Source organism: Arachis ipaensis, chromosome B7 (assembly GCF_059453495.1).
Source record: "Arachis ipaensis isolate K30076 ecotype BB chromosome B7, ASM5945349v1, whole genome shotgun sequence".
NCBI classification, from domain to species: Eukaryota; Viridiplantae; Streptophyta; class Magnoliopsida; order Fabales; family Fabaceae; genus Arachis; species Arachis ipaensis.
The window spans coordinates 38,500,398-38,524,658 of record NC_142442.1 but is presented as its reverse complement, the minus strand read 5'-3'; the positions used below and the strand labels follow the sequence as shown (position 1 = coordinate 38,524,658).

At 36.3% G+C, this 24,261-nt stretch overlaps 1 protein-coding gene across 2 annotated transcripts; it reads right to left on the bottom strand.

Moving 5' to 3' along the window:
- Positions 1-6,866: 6,866 nt before the first annotated feature.
- On the bottom strand, positions 6,867-23,125 carry LOC107608336 (E3 ubiquitin-protein ligase UPL2). Of its 2 annotated transcripts, none has more exons than XM_021107634.2 (17): positions 22,919-23,125; positions 22,496-22,622; positions 19,851-19,946; positions 19,556-19,759; positions 12,852-19,410; positions 11,624-12,684; positions 11,254-11,553; positions 10,968-11,172; positions 10,486-10,751; positions 10,107-10,402; positions 8,701-9,799; positions 8,472-8,618; positions 8,295-8,375; positions 7,991-8,216; positions 7,721-7,860; positions 7,277-7,383; positions 6,867-7,159 (listed from the first exon to the last, which is right to left on the bottom strand). In XM_021107634.2, the coding sequence occupies exons 2-17, from the start codon at positions 22,589-22,591 to the stop codon at positions 7,057-7,059; spliced, it is 10,986 nt and encodes a 3,661-aa protein (XP_020963293.2). In that variant the 5' UTR covers positions 22,592-22,622; positions 22,919-23,125; the 3' UTR covers positions 6,867-7,056. The 2 variants fall into 2 exon arrangements, with proteins under 2 accessions (XP_020963293.2, XP_020963294.2); XM_021107635.2 differs by having other exon boundaries at positions 11,624-12,657.
- Between the last annotated feature and the right edge of the window lie 1,136 nt (positions 23,126-24,261).

Below are 24,261 nucleotides of genomic sequence, written 5' to 3'. Positions count from 1 at the left end.
ATTAGTCATTCTTTCTTGCCTGAATCACTCTGGGGAGAAGCCTTAAAAACCGCAGTGTACATCTTTAATAGGGTGCCAAGTAAAGCAGTTAACAAAACCCTTTATGAAATTTGGACTGAAAAAAGGCCCAGTATAAAGCATTTGCACATTTGGAGATGTCCAGCTGAGGTGCAACCTTATAGGCCGCATGAAAGAAAATTGGACTCAAAAACCATTAGTTGCTACTTTGTTGGTTATGCTAAGCGCTCATGGGGGTACAAGTTTTACAATCCTGCATTAAGGTCTATTTTTGAAATGGGAAATGCGAGATTTCTTGAGAATGTTGAGTTTGGGGGAAGAAAATATTAGGAATGTTACTTTTGATGAGGATTTTGTAACTGACAATGATCATGCCTTTGTGTCTATTATTGTTCAAGATACAGTTATAGTACAAGAGCACAATAAGAATCCTATTGTAGATCCAGTTACAGTACAAGAGAACAATGAAAATATTATTGTTGCTCAAGATACTACTACAGTACAGGAAAATAATGAGAATCCTCCTCAACCCCAACCTATACAGCAAGCTCAACAACCTCAAGAAGTGCCATTAAGAAGATCCAACAGAGAAAGGAGAAGTGTGATTTTGGATGAATATGTAGTCTATCTCCAAGAACATGATGATGACATTGGTTTGACAAAAAATAACCCAATCAAATTTCTTCAAGCCATGCAAAGTTCTAACTCTGAAAAGTGGATCGATGCCATGAAAGAAGAGGTGAAGTCTATGAAAGACAATGATATTTGGGATCTCGTAGAATTACCTGAAGGTGTGAAACCAATTGGTTGTAAATGGATATTTAAAACTAAGAGGGATTCTAAGGGTAATGTCGAGAGATATAAAGCTCGTCTAGTTGCTAAAGGCTATACTCAAAAGGAAGGCATAAGGGACTTTCTCTCCAGTATTATCGAAAGACTCTTTTAGAACCATAATGGCACTAGTAGCTCATTTTGACTTGGAGCTACATCAGATGGATATAAAGACAGCGTTTCTCAATGGTGACATTGATAAAATGGTGTATATGGTACAACCAGAAAATTTTGTATCAAGTGATTCAAAATCTATGGTTTGTAAGTTAAAGGAATTCATCTATGATTTCAAACAAGCTTCCCGTTAATGGTATCATAAGTTTCATCAAGTCATTATCTCATATGATTTTGAGGTAAATATCATAGATGAGTGTGTATACCACAAGTTCAGTGCGAGTAAATACATTTGTTTGGTCTTATATGTTGATGACATTCTACTTGCCAATAACGATATAGGCTTGTTACATGAAACTAAAAAATTTCTATTGAACAAATTTGAAATGAAAGATCTTGGTGATGCCTCTTTTGTATTAGGAATCGAGATACAAAGAGATCACTCTTAAGGTATTCTTGGATTATCACAAAAGAACTATATCGAAAAGATTTTAAGTAGATACGGCATGAAAAGTTATAGACCAATGGACACACCCATAACTAAAGGAGACAAGTTCAGTCTCAAGCAATGCCCTAAAAATAATTTTGAGAGGACAACAATGCATGATAAACCTTATGCATCAGCACTAAAGAGTTTAATGTATGCTCAAGTTTGCACACGTCCCAATATATCATTTATAGTAGGAGTGTTGGGTAGATACTTGAGCAACCCAGGCATGGATCATTGGATAGTTGTTAAACGCGTAATACGTTATCTGAAGAGAATAAAGGATTACATGCTTACTTATCGAAGACCATAAAATTTGGAGATCATTGGGTACTCTGATTCCGATTTTGTGGGATATAGAGATAGTAGACGCTCTACTTCAGGCTATATCTTCAATTTGGCTGGAGGAGCTATTGCATGAAAGTCTAACAAACAGACTCTTGTAGCTTCCTCAACAATGGAGGCAGAATACGTTGCTTGCTTTGAGGCATCCAAACATGGCATATGGTTGCGAAACTTTGTCACTGAGCTTCATATAGTAGATGGCATTAAAAAACTATTGAAGATATTCTGTGATAACAAGTCAGCAATACTATACTCCAACAACAATAAGAGCTTGACAAAATCGAATCATATAAACATCAAGTTCTTAGTTGTTAAGGAGAAAGTTCAAGAAAAACAAATTTTCATAGAGCATATAGGAACAGAGTATATGCTAGCAGACCCATTAAACAAGGGATTGATCCCTAAAGTCTTTCATGAGCACACTGCTCGGATGGGTGTCAATATTTGTGATGCCTTGGGTTAGTGGGAGTTTATTTTATGCTATATGTCTTATGACCGATATTGAATTATTTTCTGCAAAATTAAGTTCATGATTTATTTCATGTTATGTGAAATGTTCATTTTGCAATATTTGTTTTGTGTTTGATCTCAATAAAGTTTAAGATGGACCAGCTGAAAATAGACATGCATGAGATCACTTGACATGTAATTTTCATATTACTCATCCAAATTTGATCTATGTCGTTAAGTATATTAGGATGGTGATTGTCGTGGTTCAATTACCACATTAATGTGATAAAAGCTGTTGTGATTCCATATCTAATATATGAGACAGACCATATTGTTAAAGTAATAAGGAAAATAGTACTCAGATGCGCGCATAAAGTTTATAAGATGTGATTATGTCAAGAAAGAATATATGTATAGTCCAAGTGGGAGATTGTTAGGAAATTATTTAATTTTCTAATTTGTTCGTTGACAATACATATATTAATTATAATCACAAATTATGCTATTTCAAATTAAATGACTTATAATATTTTAATTGTGCAAGTTTGATTAGTTTAGGTCTTACTAATATAAGTAAATATATGATGTGATAAGAATGTATTTAAAATTATATTATTTATTCTATTTTTCTAAAAAAATTTAAAAAAATAAAAAAATTAATATTTTTATGTATTATATATAATATTTTAAATAAATTATATTTTTAAAATATTTTGATGAAAAACTATATTATATAATAATATTTTTAACAAAAGTAGTTAGCTAATAAGTTTTGAATTAAATAAATGATAATGATATTTTGGTTATTGAAATATAAATTATTTTTAATTGTTTTTATATTTTTTAATTATATAAAACATTTAAAATATTTTTTATTAAAATAATTAATTATATACTATTTCTAAATTCATTTCAAGAATACATGTTAAGAATGAGGCTAAAGACACTGACTCGTGATGGACAAAAAAAATTTATTTTTTTATTAGGACATGGTTGGACACAGAAGACATGCGTGTCGGACAAGAGTCGATGAGTATCATGTCCGAAATGTGTCTGACACGCGGACACGACAAATCAGAAAACTATTCGTGTTTCGTAGTGTCAAAAGCTCAAAGAAACTTGTTGAGTCTTAAAGATATCCGTAAGAATGGATATCATATTGAGGCAGCATGAGGATAACAATGGGCTCCTCTATATTATGAGTTGAGTCAAATAAGAAAGTCAAGGAAAATTTGCCTATGCGTTTTTTAGTATATATATTATACTCATTTGCCATAATGAGAAGGATCATTAAAAATTTACAAGAGCATTCATTGAAAAAACATAAGATTCTTCAATCTAATAAGTTATGTTTTATTGCGTGCTCTCAAGAAAAATCGATTATAAGGCCATCACTAGAAAAGATTTATATTTTAGTCATCTGAATTTCTTGAGTGGATTCAAGGTAATATATGTGAACTAATTTTATTCACCATGTGGATCTTTTAGATACTTTATGGTCCTAACAGATGCGTCTTCAAGATGGTCTCATGTGTGCTTATTATCATCTCGTAACTTGGCGTTTGCGAGACTAATTGTGCAAACTACAAAATTAAAAGCACATTTTCTTGTAAATCCAATATAAACAATTCACCTTGATAATACTATTATAAGTGTTGAATATCTGATAACTCATGTTCAAATACAAAATGGGCTAGCTAAATCACTAATTAAATGCATCCAGTTGATTATTACACCCTTACTTATGAGAATAAATCTCTTAATTTCTGCTTGGGCATATTATTTTACATATTGCAGCACTTATTCGTTTAACACCAACAAGTTACCACAAATTCTCTTCTTTACAGTTGGCTTTTGGCCAATAGCAAAATATATCCCATTTGAGAATATTTGGTTGTGCGATATATGTTATAATTGCTCCACATAATCACACCAAAACGGGATCCCAAAGAAAATTAGAAATATATGTTGGATATGATTCTCCTTCCATTGTAAGGCATCTAGAGATACAAACAGAAGATGTATTTAAAGCCTGATTTACAAATTGTCACTTTAATGAGACAATATTTTTAACATTAGAGGAGAGAATAAATAGCTAGTAAAAGAGATAAACCGAGGATATAACAAGCTACAACTTTACAAGGACAATTTGGAAAGATTTAGTTCCACCAAGAGTTGAACTGTTTGTCTGGTTTGTATTGACTGGTAGGGTCAATACGAAGGAGAGGCTGAGTTGGTTGGGAGTTATCCACCAGGAAGATGTTGTATGTGTGTTTTGTAACAAGAGTATTGAATATGGTCACCACTTGTTCCTTGGTTGTGATTTTTCTTGGCAGATTTGGTGTGCTTGGTTATCATTTGTTGGAAGACAATGGTCATACCCGGGGACGTTGAAGGAACATTTTATAAGTTGGACTGAGATATCAGCTAGCAAGGAGGAGCGCAAGAGGTGGTTGATGGGTTTTTGTGCGATTATCTGAAACATCTGGCTAGAAAGGAACAGAAGAATTTTTCAGAATAAAGGAAAAAGGGTTGTTGAGATTATCCATATGTCCTTCATGAACTATAAGGAGTGGTTAAGTGTAGATCCTTTTTGTTGTTGATGGCAATGCCGGAGATGAAAATGGGATAAATGTTAGTGTTACTTGGAGTTGGGTAGCTTGCTTTATGGTTTACTCTGGTTCTTTTTGTTATTTTTTGCTCCACTTGATGTGTTGAGCTCCTTTCTTTCAAAAAAAAAAAAGAGCTAAACTGAAATGCATCATTATTAATACATTTGGATCGTCAATCAAGGTGTGAAACCTATTAGATATAAATGAATATTTGTGAAAAACCAAAATGAGCATAATGAAATTTTACTACAAAGTTCGAGTTATAGCATAAAATTTCTCACAAACACCTGGTATAGACTATGAGAAGACATACTCTCCTGTAGTAGATCCAACTACCTTGAGATATTTAACTAGCTTATGAGCATATAATAAGCTAAATATGCATCTAATGAATATGATCACGACCTATCTATATGAGTCATTAGATCGTGATATCTATATGGGAGTCTCTAAAGAAGTAAAGATATTTGAATCATTCAAAGAGAGTTCTCAAGGATTAATATACTCAGTTAGACTGAAGCGATAATTATATAGTATAAAGTAATGTGGACGGATGTGGTACAACCATCTTACAGACTATTTGATAAAAAAGGAGTTCAAAAATAATAATATTTGTCCATGAGTGTATATTCTGAATTCATTATAATTGTTGTGTATGTTGATGATTGGATCTCTTGAAGAGATTCCTATAATCATAAATGCTCTAAAAGAAGAGTTTGAGATGTCAGATCTTAGAAAAAACCAAATTTTGTCTCGGTCTACAAATCAAATATGTAACAAAAGTGATATTTGTTCATCAAGACTTACACAAAAAAAAATTCTAAAGGAATTTTATTTTGCACATAATACATAAATTTTTGCTGCAAATATATTTTTTTAGTTGGGTGAGTCAATATTCTGAGTATCTAGTCTTCCAAAAATTTGTTGTTTCTATACTATACACCAAAATTTTTGTACTGTACACCAAAATTCATGTATTCTACGTATTTCATTGGTATAATATATAGATTTTTGTACATAGTACACAAATTTTGCACATAGTATACAATTTTTTCTGCGAATATATTTTATTAATTAGGTGAGTCAATATTTTGGGTATGTAGTTTTCTAAAAATTTGTGCTGCACATCAAAATTTGTGCTATGCACTTGAATTTTTGTATTATACAAAAAAAATTATGCGTTGTCCGTATTTCATAATTAGTATAGTATATAAATACTGCGAATGTATTTTATTATTTAGGTGCTATGCATATTTTATTGGTTAAGAGAAAATGAAAACGACGAAGACGATGATGATAATAATAATAATAGAGGATGAAGAGGGAAAAAAAGAAAAAAAATTTAACAATATCAACAAGACGAAGACGATGATGATAATAATAAAAGAAAATGACGAAGGAAAAAAAGAGAAGAAATTGAACATTAACAAAAGATGAGGACATTAAAAAAAGAAAGCGCAAAAGAAGATGATGACGATGATAACAATAATAAAAGAAGAAGAAACGTGCCCACCTATGTCGCATTTGGTTAAAAACTTGGTTCGAAATATGCATGGACGCCTAGCATTTCTGAATGTCAATATACTTGACTATAACACATTCTGAACTCAATTAACATTTTTTAACCACTGACAATGGCCAGAAAAAATAATTTCTGAAATTAGTTTAGATAATTTCAAGAGTATATAATTAAAACTTGTTTTAAAAGAACTCATGAAGCTTTCTTTCGTTATATCTTAGTTTATATTCTACGTCTATATTAGTCCACTGTAGAATCTATCATAGTTTAGTATCTTTGTAGTTAAGATTTTGCAATCCAATCCAAAATTCCGGCTTATTGAAAGATTGTCGGCGCAAGGTCTTGCCCAAATGGTACTATTCATTATGCAACACGCATGAAGATCGCAACATAATACCAATCACCTGTAATATTCATTCTTCATCATTGTTGCTTTGGATCGAAATTGCTAAGTGATAACTAATTTAGTAACTGCGGAAGAAACCGTATGTACTTTGAAAACTACCAAAAGGAATTTCCATTGAAAATATACGACTGTACAGCATATTAACATGTTGTGAACTTTCAAAAAGAAAAAAAAATGTCAACCCCCTGTACCACTCAATTCTATTTAATAGAGTTCCTAACCTAAAATGTAATACACAGTATTTTCTCCCCAATCAATACCCCAAGAGAAAAACTTAACCAAATCCAAATCCCTCATTTGCTTCATGTATCGCAAGCAATAACCTCTCTTCCAAATGTTCTTTAGATGGATACTCTGGCAGATCTAGTTGATTAAAACTGCACCAAGAAAGTATACGCGTTACTTGAACTCACAGATAATGATCAATCAAGTGAAAGAGTATGGCATTTAACTTCAAAAATAGCAGTTAACATAGATAGGGGGAAAAGATTTACCATGTGTGAGCAGAAGGTAGGTGATCTGGGCTTCCATATGCTTTGTGTATTTGAAACTTCTGAGAGCCTGATATTCCTTGGAGAGCGCTGAAGCCTTCCAAAGGCACCTGAACCATTGGTAGCTAAAATGAGATTCCAAAACTACTGCAAAAATCATTTACTTGTCATAGACTAGGACACAACCAAAAGGAAATGAATATTTGACCAGCTTAAATTCACCGGACCAAAATGGCCTTGTTCCCCACACAATCGGGATTTCTAAAGGATGACAGATACTCTACTGCAGTTACAAATTATGTAAGAACTACTCTCAACAAAAATGTAGTGGGGGGAAAAAAATCTTAAATCATGAACTAAGCTTAACAGAATGTAGCTACTAGCTAGAATTCTCCTCTAAAATTTAATTAACATCTCAGTGGCTTCAAACCTCTGGTAGCAACATACCTTGGATGTTCCTGTCACAAACTGCAACAGCCTAGCCTTGTCTTCCTTGCTGAAACCTTGAACAACCTCCCAAAACCATTGGATAATTGGCGATGCAGCACTATAGCCAGAATAGTCTGTGTTGGCTCTCAAGTCATCCACTGAAATAAAAAGCAAAACTATTTGTTAAATTTTCCCTTCAATAATCAATCATCCAATTATATGAGGAGGAGGAGGAGGAGGAGGAGGAGGAGGAGAGGGGGGGGGGGGGGAATATAATAGACGACTCACAGTCAATATCAGGAAGTCCACTGATCAATAATTCCAGCTCTTTGTCATTGAATATAGATATCAACTCCTTGGGAATTAATTCATAAAATCCTTCCAAAAAAGCATTTATTTGAGGTCGAATAGCAGTTGTCAATCGATGCTCAGCAACCAGATCAACATATTGATGCTTGTTCTCCTCAGTAACTTTGATATTCCGTCCACCAGGAATCAACTCATAGTCACTCACCTAGTCATGTTCATCATGATTAGAATAACTCCCAATCCAATGCACCATCTCAAAAAAGTTTAAAAGAAAAGAAAATACCTGTGTCCGTTCATACAAGATCAATTTTTCTTCATCAGCATCAATGCTGAAAGTAAGATCCAGATCATCGCTGATATAATTCTGCAATCAGATCACAAACACAAGATATTTGTCAGAGACATTCACAATGACTGACATCGGTGAGAACATTGATGTGAACAATAATAATAAACTCGCCTCAAGCATCCATTTCAAATTTTTGAAATAGTCGGGATCAATGGCTTCAATATCATGATATGTAACTTTGACACCAAGCATGTGCTTGTAGAATGACCGAGTAAAATGCACATCCAAGAGCTGGCCATCAAATAATGCTTTTCCAACCTGGATAAGGCAGAATGGAGTAAGAAAGGATAGGATGACTTGCATCAAAGGGAAGTCAATATGCACTTGAAGAAATACTAACCACCCTGCCAACGAATTTGAAATAAGATAAATGTTCTGTTTGGTAAACAGAGTTTGGGTTTGGCTGAAATGTTGATTCATTGCCCACTGTGGTGAAAAGCAATGCTCCTCTGTCAAAAATAACTCTGGACAACAATTGATACCATTCCCTTGTAAGCCCACCGGCATCAATGCCTTCCTCTCCTTGGAAATGAACAGTCAATCTTCCCTTTAAATCATGAGTCGACCGCATGCGAAGCTGGTTATAAGAATCTTCTAGAACATATGCCCTTCTTACTGAAATTCTTAAAGGACTGTGGTGGTCATGCTGATGCTTAATCTTTGATCGGAAATGGGACCGTTTGTTGTCAAAATCGATAAATCTTGGTACCTTCAGCATGAGCGAGAAAGATTTTTCAAGTAAGCCAGGATTTTGCCTTATAAAAGCATTTAGTAGTTTCCTATGCTTTTCTGAGAACCTGACAAAAGCTGCATGTTTCTCATCTGCTTTCACAGCTGGCCCAGATGCCTTCTGCTGCGTGGCAGATGTGCTAGCATACTCAACATCAGAAATAACCGGAATCGTTGAGTCATTACCGGCATCAGGCTGTGCAGGATGCAACTTCTCACAAACAACAAAGAAAGATTCTATGTAAGGCAAGATATTTTGAGAGCCCGCAGGAAGCGGAGGCATCACACCAGATGGTTTAGACACGGATGGTCTAGAAGGGGTGAAAAAGTCGGATGCAGAATCTGAGTATGATTCTATCTTGCTTATACAACAGCTTAGCTCTTGCCATAAAGGCTCTAATGCTGAATTAATCTCCCAAACCTCAGAAAGGGCAGAGGATGAAACCCTATCAATCTCTTTCTCAGTCAACGAAGTTACAAGGGAACTCAAGGCTTGCAGAACTCTCAAAATAGCAGCTCCATCAGAAGAAGATGTACTAAGAAGAGCTTTCAATGCTTCACTGAATAGACGTAGTTCGTCCATTGCGGATGAAGTCAACTTTTTAACTGCTTCTGACAGCTGCGTGACAAATAGCTGACAGTGAGTAGGAGCAATCGCCACCAATTTCTTCATTACATCAGCAACTGATGTGTATGCATTATCCGACAACCTGGGAGAAATAGATAAAATATCTTAGTTCATCAATCAAAATGTTACACAATAACAAGAAATTAATCTGGTCAAGTGATGACTGGTATGAACTGCATCATTGCTACAAAGGTATGCACAAGACGACCTACAAAACTAAGTGGATTAAAAAATTAGATGAGAGCAGGATATTTCATCACCCCTACACCTTGACCTAAGCTGGGATCTCCCAGTGAGTGTGATGATACTAGGTACACAAAACCTAAGCATACTGACAAGACCCCTGGAGTAGAAATGACACAGAAAGAACATTAGGTGCATAAATATACCCTTCTTGTGCAAGCAATGAGCACAGTAGCCGGAGTTCTTCTTGTGGCAGATTACTCAATACTCTCTGGGACTCACTTTCTGCACTATTACTGGAAGTAGTGGGTTTGGCAGAATCTTCAACTTTATTGGATGCATCAACCCCTGAGGACATAACACCAGAATCAGTATTTACATCTGTCTCTACTGCAGAAATCTGTGGAGCTGCAGGAAGCTTGGATGTAGGGATCAGGGATTTGTCAGTTGAACTCGGCTTGCCTCCAGCACTATCAACGATAACATCCAGTAAACGTAACAGCTGAGAACACAGCAAATCATGTCAGCATTGTCAACAGGAGCATGAGACTGAATTGAGTGTCAAATATAGCAAAAAAACATCACCTGCTCAAGGTGAGCTATACTCCTTAAATAAAGTGGTTGGTTCAAGAGACGCAAAAGCATTGCAATAGATACGTAACCTTCATTACTTTTATCTACATCTTCCACAACCATCACAGCCTTCCCACGTGCGTCACTTGCATTATCTTGTTCTTTAATTGCAGGATAAGGCAGCCGTAGCTGAAGCAAACTTTTTGCCACATATGGATGATTTCGAGCAAGATGAGTGAGTGTTTCAAGTATTCGCCGAGACAGCAATGGGGGAACTCCTATGAAACCAAACAATATTGAAGACATCATTAGATGCATTAACTATGAAAAATGTTCAGAATAGATGTATTGGCAACATGAAAATTGTTTCAGTTACAGCTTAATTAGAAAGATTCATAATAATGAGCACCCACAAGAAATGACTGTTACAGGATGAAAATAATGGATATTACTAAAAAGAAGCAACTACTAACAAGATTATCAAGCATTCTTACCATCAAAAGATTGAGGACGAGAGTACATTACATTGCTATGACAACCATATAATCTATATGGTGGCTCAACGGCACTAAAATAATTAGCAGGCCTCTTAACATCAAGCATTAGAATGTCCATCAGAATTTGGACAAGAGAGGTTCTTGTTTCGCAATGGGCACAAAGATTTAAAAGAAGCTTCTGTAGTTGACCTTTATAGAGTGGCTGCAAAAGTCAAAACATGTTACGCATGAGGCAATTAAGAAGGAATGCTTTGAGGGGTATCTTCCTATCAAACATTAATACCTGGACTATACGGAACAAACGAATCATGGCATGCAAAGCTTCCGTATCAACTAGTGGTACTCCATCAGCTTCAACAACCTTAGCACCACTGGACCGGCGTGATGAGGTGTTTCCACCAACGCCGTCCGGACCAGAGCCAATACCTTCACGTCTAGAAGTCTCACCTCTACGACTTCTTGGATACATGCCAAACAGGGTACGACTATAACGGTGTGCGTACCTCTCACGCAACATATTTGCCTCCGCAACAAGAGCAGGTGTAAGATTGGCAAGAATAGTATCAGGAGAAGTTAACAGAACCTGAAGAAAACACAAGAAAATTTTAGAAACAACCTCACTTATATATAAAGAGGTTGATAAATGAACTTGCCTCTTCTCGTAAATCAGAAGGGAATGTTGCAATTATCGAGACCGTGTCCATTTCTACAGGTTGGCCTTCCAATTCCTGAGATTGATGCATCCTCTGTGCTTGCTGTTGAGCTAGAACCTCTGCTCGAATATCTGCAGGAAGAGCTGCAAGAAACTCTGGATCGATATCCCCATTGTTTTGAGGCTCAGGATTTGATGTTTGTGCCACTTGACCTTGCTGAGCTGATAGGACTTCAGCGCGCAGCTCCTCGGGAAGAGCATCCAGAAAAGCAGGATCTATTGCACCTGAGCCAGCATCACTATTGACCTGCTGCTCTGATGATGGACCTTCTTGGTCTGCATCTCGACTAGAATTTTCAGAGACTTCAGTAACACTATGAAGGGATGCATCTCTACCACCTGCAGGAGATGAATGACTCAAAGGCATATTTGCTCTTCTTGTGCGCACAACCTGTGAATCTCCAACTATTCGATCAGCAGAAACCTGCCTTTCTCCACCATCGTCATGGCCATCAGCACTTCCAATCTCAACATCTAGACTGCGAAGGCTTTCACCAAAAGTTGCCCCACTACCACTACTCTCTTGGCTCCCAGCTTCAACATCCCTCACAGGTCCCTCATTATGCTCAAATTGCATCTCAACTGCTTGTGACTGAGTGCCAGATGCATTTTCTTGCTGAGATGCAGTTCCTACAGGTCTGGTATCAGCATTGCTGCTGTCATCATTTGTTGAAGGAGCTAAAGTAACAACTTCCTGAATTGCATTACTTTCAACAGGGACATTTGTTGGTGCACCTCCTGAATCTTGTGCATGGCTGACTTCAACTTTACTAGGAGCACCTCCTCCTTCAGTTCTGTTCTTATTGGATGACTTTTCAGGGCTAGGACGCCTTAATTGAGAGACAAGCAAATCCTCAAGGCCAGGTGGAACAACCCCAGTACTTGAACCACCACTCTGCTGGTTACCGTCAGTCCACAAGTTCAACCGCTGTCCATTGCGGCCACTCCTCAGTGATCGAAATATATTATCCAACCCTGTTGAGTTGTTCTCCATTAAATTATCTGTAAGTTTTAACAAAATACCAAACAATCTAAGGTGTTATTTTAAAACATCAAAAGCCTCTTTTACGGAACATAGTATGAACAAAGTAAAAATAGCTACTGGAATATAAATACACACAAACAGAAAATTAACTAGTTCTTAATAATAGATTTATGAATAAATCAACCTGATTGCCCTGTCGATGGATGGAATGCAGTATGTTCAACTAAAAGCGGATGGCGAGAAGGCGTTCCAGCATCACCAGTTCTACCCAAAAGACTGTAAATTGAAGTTGTCCTTCCCCGTCTAGATCCGAAAACTTCAACTGGCATCACATGAAAAGCTTCATTTGGAAAATTATTCTCCCTGCCAAATACTTCAATATGATCAAAAACATTAATTCCATTAATACTCTCATCAAGTCGCAGTATAACACCATCCTCATCTTCCTCATCCTCTTCATCCTCCTCCTCCATCACTTCATCATCAAACTCATCATCGTCAATCTCATGATCATCTTGGTCTGTATCAGGATGTGGCAAGTGATGTACTTCATCTTCCATATCGTTATGTTCCTCATCATCTTCCTCATCTTCATCTGCATCCTCACCATCATCTCCAGACATTTCATCATCCTCATCATCTTCATCAATATTTTCTTGACCATGAGTTTGAGTTTCAAATCGTAACCCTGCATTTTCCAATCCATTCTCAAGACCTCTTGCATCTTCAGCATTGTCATGCATGTAATCATCCTCATTAGTAGGAGCATAGCTTTCGTCAAGATCTTGATCATGTTCCATATCATCAGTAACAGCTTCAGACCCACCATAAGACTGAATTGCATTGTAAGACCCACGGTCACATCCTTGAAGGGAATCACTATTGGCTTGAGATGTCATTTCCATGGACTGAGGCATCTCACCAGTATTATCCTCTCTTCCAGGTTGATTAAGATCAGAAGGTTTTGTAGTACCATCACCCTTCCCCGTATTAGAATCAACTGACTGTACATGTTCCTTGGAGACCAACTCAAGAGCTTTAATAATGCCAGTGGCAACTTTGGATGAATCAGCATGGTCCAAGTCCAAAACTTGAAGAGTTCGAGTGAGTGACTTAACTAGACCAGCATCAATAAAAGTGGCAGAGGCCTCCGCTGAGATGCATGAACCAGAAGGTGTTCGAGAAGCCAAAACATCATTAAGTAGATCCATAAAAACCTGAATTTCATTGCCTGGTGGCTTAACACCATTACATGACTCAACAAATTCGTTGATGATACAACTAATCTCACTAAATACCCTCTTTCTTGCCTCTGCAGAACGAGCACAGGCAGCCACCAAAAACTGGTTTGCCCTGGTGGCCAGTTTCTGTCTCCAATCACCATCAACTTTATTATCCTTCTTGGAATTTCGAGAGTGTGGAAGAAAATTGTGAAGAATATGATGGAATATTCCACCGATGCTTAAACCAGCAGGACTCTTTTGATAACTGCCCCTAATGGTGCTCATCTCAGCATCCCGTCGAAGTAGAACATGAACAGATGATGAATACATCAATAATATCTCTGTTAAAAGCTTCAGAATAAAGACAACTTTAGCAAGTGATGCAGAAGCTTCCTGACTACTGGTTTCATTCGCCTCAGATATGGTAGCAACAGCTTTTCCTTTTCCCTTGCCTGTAGAGACATCGATGTCCATGTCACTTGAGGTTGAAGGCACAAGATGTACATTTGGGGCAATGTCATCCTTTCTCGGAGGAACAAAAGTGCATACAGAATCAAGAAGTTGTTCTACCACATTAATAAAACTTTGAGGAGGCTTTTTATGACTTTTTACACTCTTAGAATTGGAGTCATGAATTTTGCCATGGCCAGAAGCTGCTGTGTTTGAATATCCCAAACCAACCTTCCCATCACTATTCTGCACTTTGTCTTTTTCCAATGATTTATCCTTCTCTTTTTCTTTCTCCTTAATTTTGTCTTTATCCCGATCCTTCAACAGAACAACATACGGTCTTTCACCTACCATTTCCACTTGGCACACAGATTTTGCAGCTTGCATGAAAATTGCTGGGTCTCGGGAAATTACAGAAGATAAGTTTGAAAGGAAATTGCGAGGATTGGCCCTTCCATTTGGATGCCGGTTAGATGCAACTACAAGACTATGTTTTATCTCAGATTCCATTGCTTGCTGAAGTGTTTGGGGATCCTCAAGTACATGGCGCACAATACTAGCAGCAACATTATCAAATCCAGGGAAGAGGCTACTTGTTGGCAGAGAAAGAAGTAAACTTAAACCACCAGCATCTAAAAAGGTAAGAGCTACAGAATGATTCCTTGTAAGATTGGAACAAAGCAGTAGAACGGAATGCATGGTGTCTGAGGGAAGTTGGTTCTTCATACAACTGCAAGCAACCTCAACAAGTCTCTTCTGCTCATTTATATCTGCATACTTTGTAGAGAGTCCCAATGCAGACTGCAACTTGTTTTGCCTATCTTCATCGATGGTAAGTGATGTCTGCTGGTTATTCACAGCATCCTTCTTCAACTGCTCAGTAATGTCAGAATTCAACTTCTGATCCAGTTGCAACAACCTGTCTAATGCTAGAAAACCAGCTGTAACCCATTTTGGCACCTGCTTTTTGTCCGTACTGTCAAGACTAGATTCCCACTGGCAGAGTAAATCTGAGGCAATTTTTATCAAACCACTCTTCGAAGCAGCTTCCCGAGCCACAGCATCTTCATTAAGAATTAAAGCAAGAACATGAAAAAGAGCTGCCAGCATGGTGTTATTTCCGTTACTAGAAACCAAGCCACATTCCTTGATCCGGTCAACAATAAAAGTGATGACATCAGATCTAGATTTACCATCATCCTGAGAACATATCATGACAAACAAGTCACGAACAGGAAAAGCAAGCGGCTCCTTCAAAAGCAGTTTTGCACAAGTAGACAATAACTCATCAACAGGAGGAAGTTGGACAGTCTCTTCCTCAAGCTGTTGAGAATTGTCATGTCCTGCAGCATCCTTTGTTTCGGATTCCGAGTTTCCAAGGGACATGGCAAGTGCACGGGCAAGTTCATCATCTTCTTGTGTCTCCTCCTGATGGGTGAACAACCACTCCATAGCCAACTCCACACTATTTGACCCAACTTGCCTCAAAGCTTCCTCAGCTCTAGATCTAGAAAAGCCCATCTCCACAATGGTTGAAATGGTTGCTTCATTAGGAGGCGGTCCGGTAACACGAGCACTCCCACTGTTATTTACATTTTTTACTTCAACGCCTGAATATACATGCCGAATGATAGAGATAATGGTTGCAATAAATTCATGACTACAATCGACAAACTGGGGATGAGTCCAAACAGGAAGCACGGTCTTTAACACTGTTGACTGGAGGACCTTAACAAAAGTCTCAGCATCACGTGGGAAAGGTGCATCACCATTTGTAAGAGGCTGTGCAAGCAAATGCTTTGTGAAGGATGATAATACATAAGAGGAGGTCACAAGATGGTCCATCAATTTACCATAACTTGCTAAAGAACCATAAATCCACGAATTATCAGTGTCTTCCTTGTCATCTTGCTTTGCATTTGCATCATCAGTATCCATAGGCGAGGCAGGGGTCCTATTAACTGTAAAAAGCAGCTGACTGGTAGCTTCAAATGTGGTCAACACAGATTGAATAACTCCGCGTCCATACAAGCAATTCAGAAGAACAGGATTGCATGATTCAGGCCTCTCCATCAGAAAAGTATCCAAAAATTCTATCACTTTCCCCAAATACCGACACTTGGTAGATATGGAGGCTTCGGTTCCCGAAATATTTCCATGGCCACCAAAATTCATGTGATCGAGAGCAATAGATGCAAAAGTAGAAGCCACTGACTTTGAAGCTGGGCTTACACTCACAATATCATCACGTCGACGCGAAGGTAGCAGCATTACTTTTCCTAGCTCCTGGAACAAATGGGTAATATGAAATGAAAGTGATTTAACCATGTCACAACAGGTGTTATAATATGGCCTCTGCTTGTCAGATTCCTTCTTGTTAGTAGTCCCAGAATTATCATCTGAATGATGCAACTGATTAGAAGAAGTTGACCGCATGCTTGAAGGCCCAACAGAAATTGATCTGTGTTGAGAACCAGGGGAACGACCCAAATCTCGATACAGGTTTATGAGGTCAAAAAATTGGGATTCAATACTCCATCCTGATGTCCTCCTTCTCAGTAATGGATCAAGAAACTGTCTGAAAGAATTGAATCGTTGCTCTTCAGTTTCATTTGCATCTGCCTCTGTTTGTTGTGACCCAGAAGAACAAGCACCATCTTCCTCAGTCTCAGTCTTTGTATTCTCAAGCAGGGCAATTTGCCACAGAACTTCACGGTGCACATGTCCAATATCTTCCAGAACATCCTTACTTCCATTTCCGAATTCAGTAAGCAATGCAGTCACCCAACGATTGTCTTTTGATGCAGCAAGAAAGAGAAGAAACTCAACAAGGAAGAGTGAGGAAAAGATGCCATTATCGGGTGTTATCCTTGGATCCAGCAACAAAGGTTCAGAAGCTGCACCAAACCCAGCTAGTGCTTTCTTCATGTGTTCTCTAAGGGAGGAACAAAAGGCACGTGCAAGAGGAGAAGAATGATGTTGAGCAAACCCCTTAAAAACCATGGTGCTATGTAAAGCAATAGACATGCCATCTGAAGATTGTGCAATGGTGGGTCGCAATAACAACTTCAATAGAGCATCAATTCCTGATTTTTCCACAAATAACCGGCATGTTTCAGAATTTTCCATAGTCCTGTGAACCAGTACCATCAAATGAAAAACACACAGCTGAATAAACTGCTCATCACTTATTCCTTCAGCGGCTGAATCTTCTTCTGTGCCAACAAGGCAACAATGGCCTTCATTTTCTTTGGCTTCTGAATCCGTCTCCATTGCAGTATCATCATTAGCTTTTCTTGAAGGTCCTGCACCATTTCCCTCTCCAAGTGATGCAATCTTATGAATGATTTCAATGATAATGTCAACACCAGCACTTCTCAATGAAGATACATGACGGAGAAGTTCCTCAATAGAATTTGCCAGCGGAACAATAGCCTCATTCATGGCCAAGACATACTTTTTACTAGTGAAAATGTCAACAAGGAATCGCAAAGATGAAGATTCTCTCGCAGCTTCTAATCCTTTAGCATTAAGACAAATGGCCCCAAGACCATTTGGGATGCATGTCAAAGCCTTTGATGAAGGAAGTATTCCAGATCTAATTGATGACAAAAATGCATCAGGTAGACCCATTTCATGAAGAGCAGAAAAACATGTTGGATCTTTGTGTATTATTTCGCTCATAACAGTTACAGCTGAATAATAAATGTCACCCCCAAACTTATCTACATTCCCAAATATCAAAACCAGAGTTGCAGGTAGTGAGCTGTCCTGAGAATGTTGGGATCTAGTAGAGTTCACAGGTGCATATGTTGCAGAACCAAGTGCCTTGAGGGAGACCTTTATGAGCCGTTTCTGGGCATACAATTGATCAGCGTTATGTCTGGAGCTTTCACCAGTGAGCATCATATCATCACCATTTTCTCCAACCAAACCAATGACCCTCTGTACCTCCTTCTGTAATCTTTGAGCCAATAACTCAATACCACCCAACTCTTTAAACAAAGATACAGCTGAGCCACTATAATCCATAAGCTTCTGAAGGGTTTTCACAGCAAAACAGACTAGATGAATATGTGAGGGATCAGAATCCTCCAGCAAAGGCAAGAAAGTAGGTACCATGCCTGAACCCCTAACATTACTCCCAGAAGTTGAGGTTGAAACAACATGTAGAAGATAGAATTGGAGAAGTGCCTCAACAAAGGCAAGGGAAGATGGATCATTAGAACTCTTCAATTGCAAAATAGCCCTCTGGAGCACATTCAGCAGTATCATTCTGTTCCCACCAGCAAAACTGATACTAGATCCACTGAGAATCCGAGCTCGTTCATGTGATGATGTATAGGCAGCTAACTGAGCTCCTAACGCAAGCATTGCAAGTGTTCTAATAGATCCAGATATAGTTTCCTCAGATCGTACAATTCTGATCAATTCATTTGTATATTCTGGTTCATTAGCAAAAAAGGACACAAGCTCATCATGAGCATCTCCAGATTGAACTAACACAATGAAAGACAGTAGGCAGATCCTGCTGTAAAGCCTGCATATTCTAGGAGATCGAAAAGCCCGAGCATATCTAATTCTAGTGAGCAATGAAAATCTAAGCTCTGCAGGAACATTATATTGTTCAATGTGTTGCTTCATCAGAGATAAATCATCTTCTTTGCACAAGTGTAAATCTGGCTTGTGTATAACTCTCAATGCAGGGGGAGATGGATCTTCACTGTCTTCCTTGCTTGGAACACTGGGTCCATGCAATTCAAAATAAAGTGTAGAACCTATGCGGTAATTGGCTTGGTTAGAGCCACTCTCCACATCAGAAGGAAACAAGGACAGTGCCTCATCTTGAGCTTTCTCATTTGCCGTAACACAAGAGTACAACCCCAGGCCCTCCTCCTTGCTTCCCCATCCCTGTGCTAGGGACAATAGATAGCTGTTCACCGAACCACAGCCAACCATCTTTGCACTTCCATGCAGCTTCGAGGGATTTATTTTTACAAAAGCAGAAAGAGTTTCTAACGCAGCAATAAGAATCTCAGGATCTGTTGATGCTAGTAAAAGCTTGAAATGCTGAAAGAGAAAAGAGAAAATATTAGATTTTAGAAGGGCAAATTTTTCTGATAAAGTATGAACCACTACACTATGAGACAGGGGAAGGAAACAATGAGAATATATTTAATTAAAAACAGATACAGGCATAATTTCTGCAACTAACCTCTAAACCATCAAATGAACTCTTGTTTGGACAATTCTCTAGAATTATCTGCATTACGCGTAATATTTGCAGAATTGCATGTTTTGGTAATGCGCTGTCATCTTCTAGATTACCTGACAGCGTCAGGTCATTTCTACATGACAAATATGTCTTGAAGTATGTATCAAAATGAAGTAGCATCGGTCTCCAATGATGAAAGTTCCCCTGGATGAAAAACAGCATATATATAAGAGATTGGAAGAAAAGGGGACAAGAACAAAACATAGTTAATGCAGCAAAGCTATTCCAGGATTACCTTGTTGTACTCCCACCGAAAACCTGAGAGCGGTATAGCTATATCTTGTAATGGGCATTGGATGACCTTGTCAATGAATGCTTTTACCTTTGGGGGCTGAAACCAATCAATCACAACTTTAGATGATGTTACATGGGTAAGGATAAAAATGACAACACGTGTATGCATAGAGTTATACATGTCATTCCAACTATGAATATGCACCCGAATCCATCCAAGAATGCAAGCAAATCTAAACATACTTATTCATGTATGTATGTTGTCTGTTATAATCAATTTTGACAAAGGAACAACAGTATTGACAAACTTCTATTTTAATTAAAAGAATAAATAAATAAATAACTCATCACATACCAAAACCCTATCAACAATTTTTCACACACATGCAAATAGAGCACCAAAATTTAAATGGACCACCTAAATACCTTGTCACTAAAAACAGACACTGCCACTAAAAAAAGTGCATGCAATAAGAGAAGTAAACAACTCTCAACTCCCTCCTTTTATTTTCTCCGCCTCATTATGCTACAGTTCTCTTTACTCTAAATAATGAACGTCATTTACGAAACATTTTTCTTTTTCTTTAATAAAAATTTAGTACAAGTATGGTTTTACCGTATTTTGTAGGAAGTAGGAATAGCAAATTGTTTTCTATGAACACATATATGACAAAATGCATTTCATTAAAAGTTTGCATCTCTCTACATCTTACATTATACAATACATACTGTGACAACTGTTACCAAAATCTAAGATTCAAAGTATATAACATGAAATAATACCCTAAAATGCATGAGATGCACATACATAAAACAGAGAAATGCATTTCATATTCATCGATTTAAAAGACACTCATGAAAATAAGGACAGCTGAGCCTAATCAATAGTATTCAACCATTCTATGATTGCCAATTTGTGGCAAAAGAAATAATACATCAAAGCCGAAGCAGTATCAATGATTAATTACTAACAATAATGAAAGTATATGTTTAAGAAAGTCGTTACCATAAGGCAAAGATCATATAATGATTACACTGTCACTAGCGAATAGCTAATAAAATTGGCAGCTGGTAAATTCCAGAAATAAAATGGATCCTAATTGAATTTCAAGGAAACATACTTATAAAATCACCATTTATTACAATTAATTTTTCCAATATTGTAATTTACAGTACACCAGCTTTCACTAACCATAAGAAATGGAAGCTACTATGCTTCAGTTATCTGCTTTGTATAGTAATTACCTCATAGTTATACTATATCTACTATCTACTATATATAATGGGGATTGGGGTGAGGTTTGGTGCACAATTTTTGTTCATAAAATATCCTTCATCATGTATATCCATAAAATATATATTTTTAATATATTTTTTATTTCTAAAAATTGAACCCAAGACCTCTTAGCTAGAGTGCAGGATTCATGTTGACCAATCTCACATTTATTAATATTATACATATTTAATAAATAAAACGGTGGACGAAAAAGCACATGTGCCTATTAATACACTAGTCTACTAAAATGAGAATTGAGAGTTTTGGTGCACAAATTCTTTTTTCCCCCCAAAAGATATCCTTATTCATATATGTATTCATAGAACACATTTTGCTATTCCTAAGAACTGTTAACAAGAGAACAAAATCCTTACCATATCAACTGATCCCATATTTTTTATTGTTGCACACATTTAATTAATTTAATAAAATAGTGAATTAATAGACACAAAACATGCCTATTAATCCCACTAGTACAGTAGTACACTAGTACAATGTTATGGAATAAGCAAAAACAATTCAAATTTTTGAAATGTTAAATACACCCCAAAATAATATATACGAAGCATTGGTAATTAGTTCAGGTTAACCCTCATTCAGTCAATTCAGTCAATCTGTGACCAAACTCAGGTAACTCAATTTGTTGTACCAAACACCACAAAAATATACACTACAAGAAATGGCTAGTGCTACAATCAACAAACTAAACCACATGCTTGATTTGACAAAGCAGCGTTTCCCGGCTGCCAATCTCATGACAAGCCAGTAAATCATTTTGGCAATTGTATAAACCATTGTCAATTATAAATATGTATCTTCATCAAAATGAAATAGCATTTTTGAAGAAGCTACAAACCTTGCCTTCTCACCAAAGGAAAGAACAAGTCAATTTATTCCTGAACAAGCAAGCCACATTTTCCCCCAAAGATAATCCAAATGATTCATTATTTTTACTGGCCATGTCAATTACCATGATGCCGCATATTCATTTATTTAACATCACAAGCAAAGCACTCAGGAACCTTGCTTTAAAATAAAATTAAAAAAAAAAATTACCAGAGAAGAAGAAAGAAATGAAGGGCATGAGAATTTTCAGGGTGACAACAGACAAGTACTTTTGTCAAATGCAAATAACAAGAGAACGCAAATAACAACATATTCTAAGACCTCTTAACAAAAGAGTCCTCCAACAGTTAAACACAAATAAAGAAAACAACTGAAAGACATCTAGACACACAAAAGGAGGGGAAAGAAAAACCTTAATTGGGGTTTACAATTAATTACAAATTACCCAGCAGTTAATAAAGTGATCACGTTAAACCCTAATCACGAAAACACGAAACGGTGCGTTTTGAGAAAGAGAGACTCACAGGCTCAGAGTCCAACTTCACGGAGGGGCCAATGGCGCCCTCGGCAGAGAGCAGTTGCCGCAGCCTCGACGGCCAACTGGATCTTAGGGTTGTCATCTCACCTCAACTCTACTCTGAACTACACTGCCTGAAAAAAAAAATCAAATTAAATTAAAATTAACAAAACAAATAATCAGATTATTAACAGCTAAAATCCAAAGCTTTGTAAAATAGATTAGATAGATTAACATAAACCGGTTCCAGAAAGCAAATACCCTAATCAGAAATTCATAACTAAAACAACTTATTAACGAAAGCAAAACGAAATTGAAAAAAAAGAAACCGATCAAACTTGTGATATCAATTAAAATACATATACCTGTTGGAGATTGGAATATTGTGTAAACAGAAAATTAAAGGAAGAAAATAAAAGGTAAGAGGTACCTGAGAGAGATGAGAGAAAAGGGGGATGTGTGAATACACATCCGAAGTGCGAAGAGAAAAGAAGAGAAGAAGACGCGAGAGAAACTACGAAGCGAAACGAAACCCCAACAAAGAGAGAAGGATTGAGAATCGCGGTGTGGTATTTGCTGTGTTGGGTGCGAGTCTCAGGAAATTTTACTCGTTTTCTTTCCACACGGATGTGTGTGTGCTGGTAAAGGGGGAGAAAAGTGTGTTATATAGGCAGTGAGAACTGAGGCGGAGGAGTCATTTCTACTAAAAAATTAAAAAATTTGTTGCTTTTACCTTGAGTTGGCACCTAGGTTTTTCTAGTATTCCAACGTAGATACATAGATATACTTTAAGATTGGTTACGATGTTGGGAATTAGAATTCATTTTAGAGTTAAATTTATTTTTTATTTTAAAATATTAAAAATAAATCATTTAAATTTTTTTAAAATTTTCAATTTTTATGTTTCTTTTATTTATAAATCAGACTAAAAAAATTTAATTTCTAAATCAATTCTTACTTTTAAATTTAATATGTCAAATTTAAAAATATTTTTATTTATACTTAATAAAATAATTTTGTCAAGAATAAAATAATAAAAAAATCATTCATATAAAAGTTATTTTAAATTAAAGAATTAAATTTTATTCTATTAATATATTAAATTATTTTAAATCATAAAATTAAATTTTAAATAAAATAATTTTTTTTCTTAAAAGAAAGAAAAATTTTTTCTCATATTAAATAATTTTCAAACGGATTCTTTTTCAATGCTTTCATTTCTATTAGAAATTTTAAATATACCAATAATCGATCATTTTTAATCCAAAATGATATTACTAATTTTTTTCTAAATAAAAGATTATGAGTAAAGTACTAAAATTTGTCATAAAGTATAGAATTGTATTTGCTAATCTTATTATATTTGAGTCAGTTAAAAATTAATTAAAAATTACTAAATTATAATTTTAATTTACTTTTGATATAATATTTTATGATTTATGTTTGCAAACAAATCTTTTTCATTTAATTGTCACACAAAGAGAAAGAGAGAGAACAATTACAAGGACAGAAAACACAGAAATTCAATTTAACAAGCTGTGTTAAATCATCTTATTATAGAATATTTAAAATTGATATGTTTATATGCCTATGTACAAAAACACATAAATAAGAAATTTAAAGTTTTTATTGTATTTTAAAAAAGTATTGTGATCAATCTAATAGCAATAAGTGTGAAATAATATTTCTTTAAAGATAACGATTTAATTGTGTCTTAAAACTCTAATAAATTCAAATTTTTGTCATCTTTTGCTCATAATTCTCAACGATTTT

Excerpts from the sequence above, each read along its gene's own strand:
- LOC107608336 (XM_021107634.2), bottom strand. The coding sequence starts at position 22,591 with ATGACAACCCTAAGATCCAGTTGGCCGTCGAGGCTGCGGCAACTGCTC. Across the intron at positions 10,752-10,967 it reads TCGTCCTCAATCTTTTGATG|GAGTTCCCCCATTGCTGTCT; the intron begins GTAAGAATGCTT and ends TTGGTTTCATAG. Across the intron at positions 7,861-7,990 it reads TGGACTTCCTGATATTGACT|TGGATGACTTGAGAGCCAAC; the intron begins GTGAGTCGTCTA and ends TTTTTATTTCAG.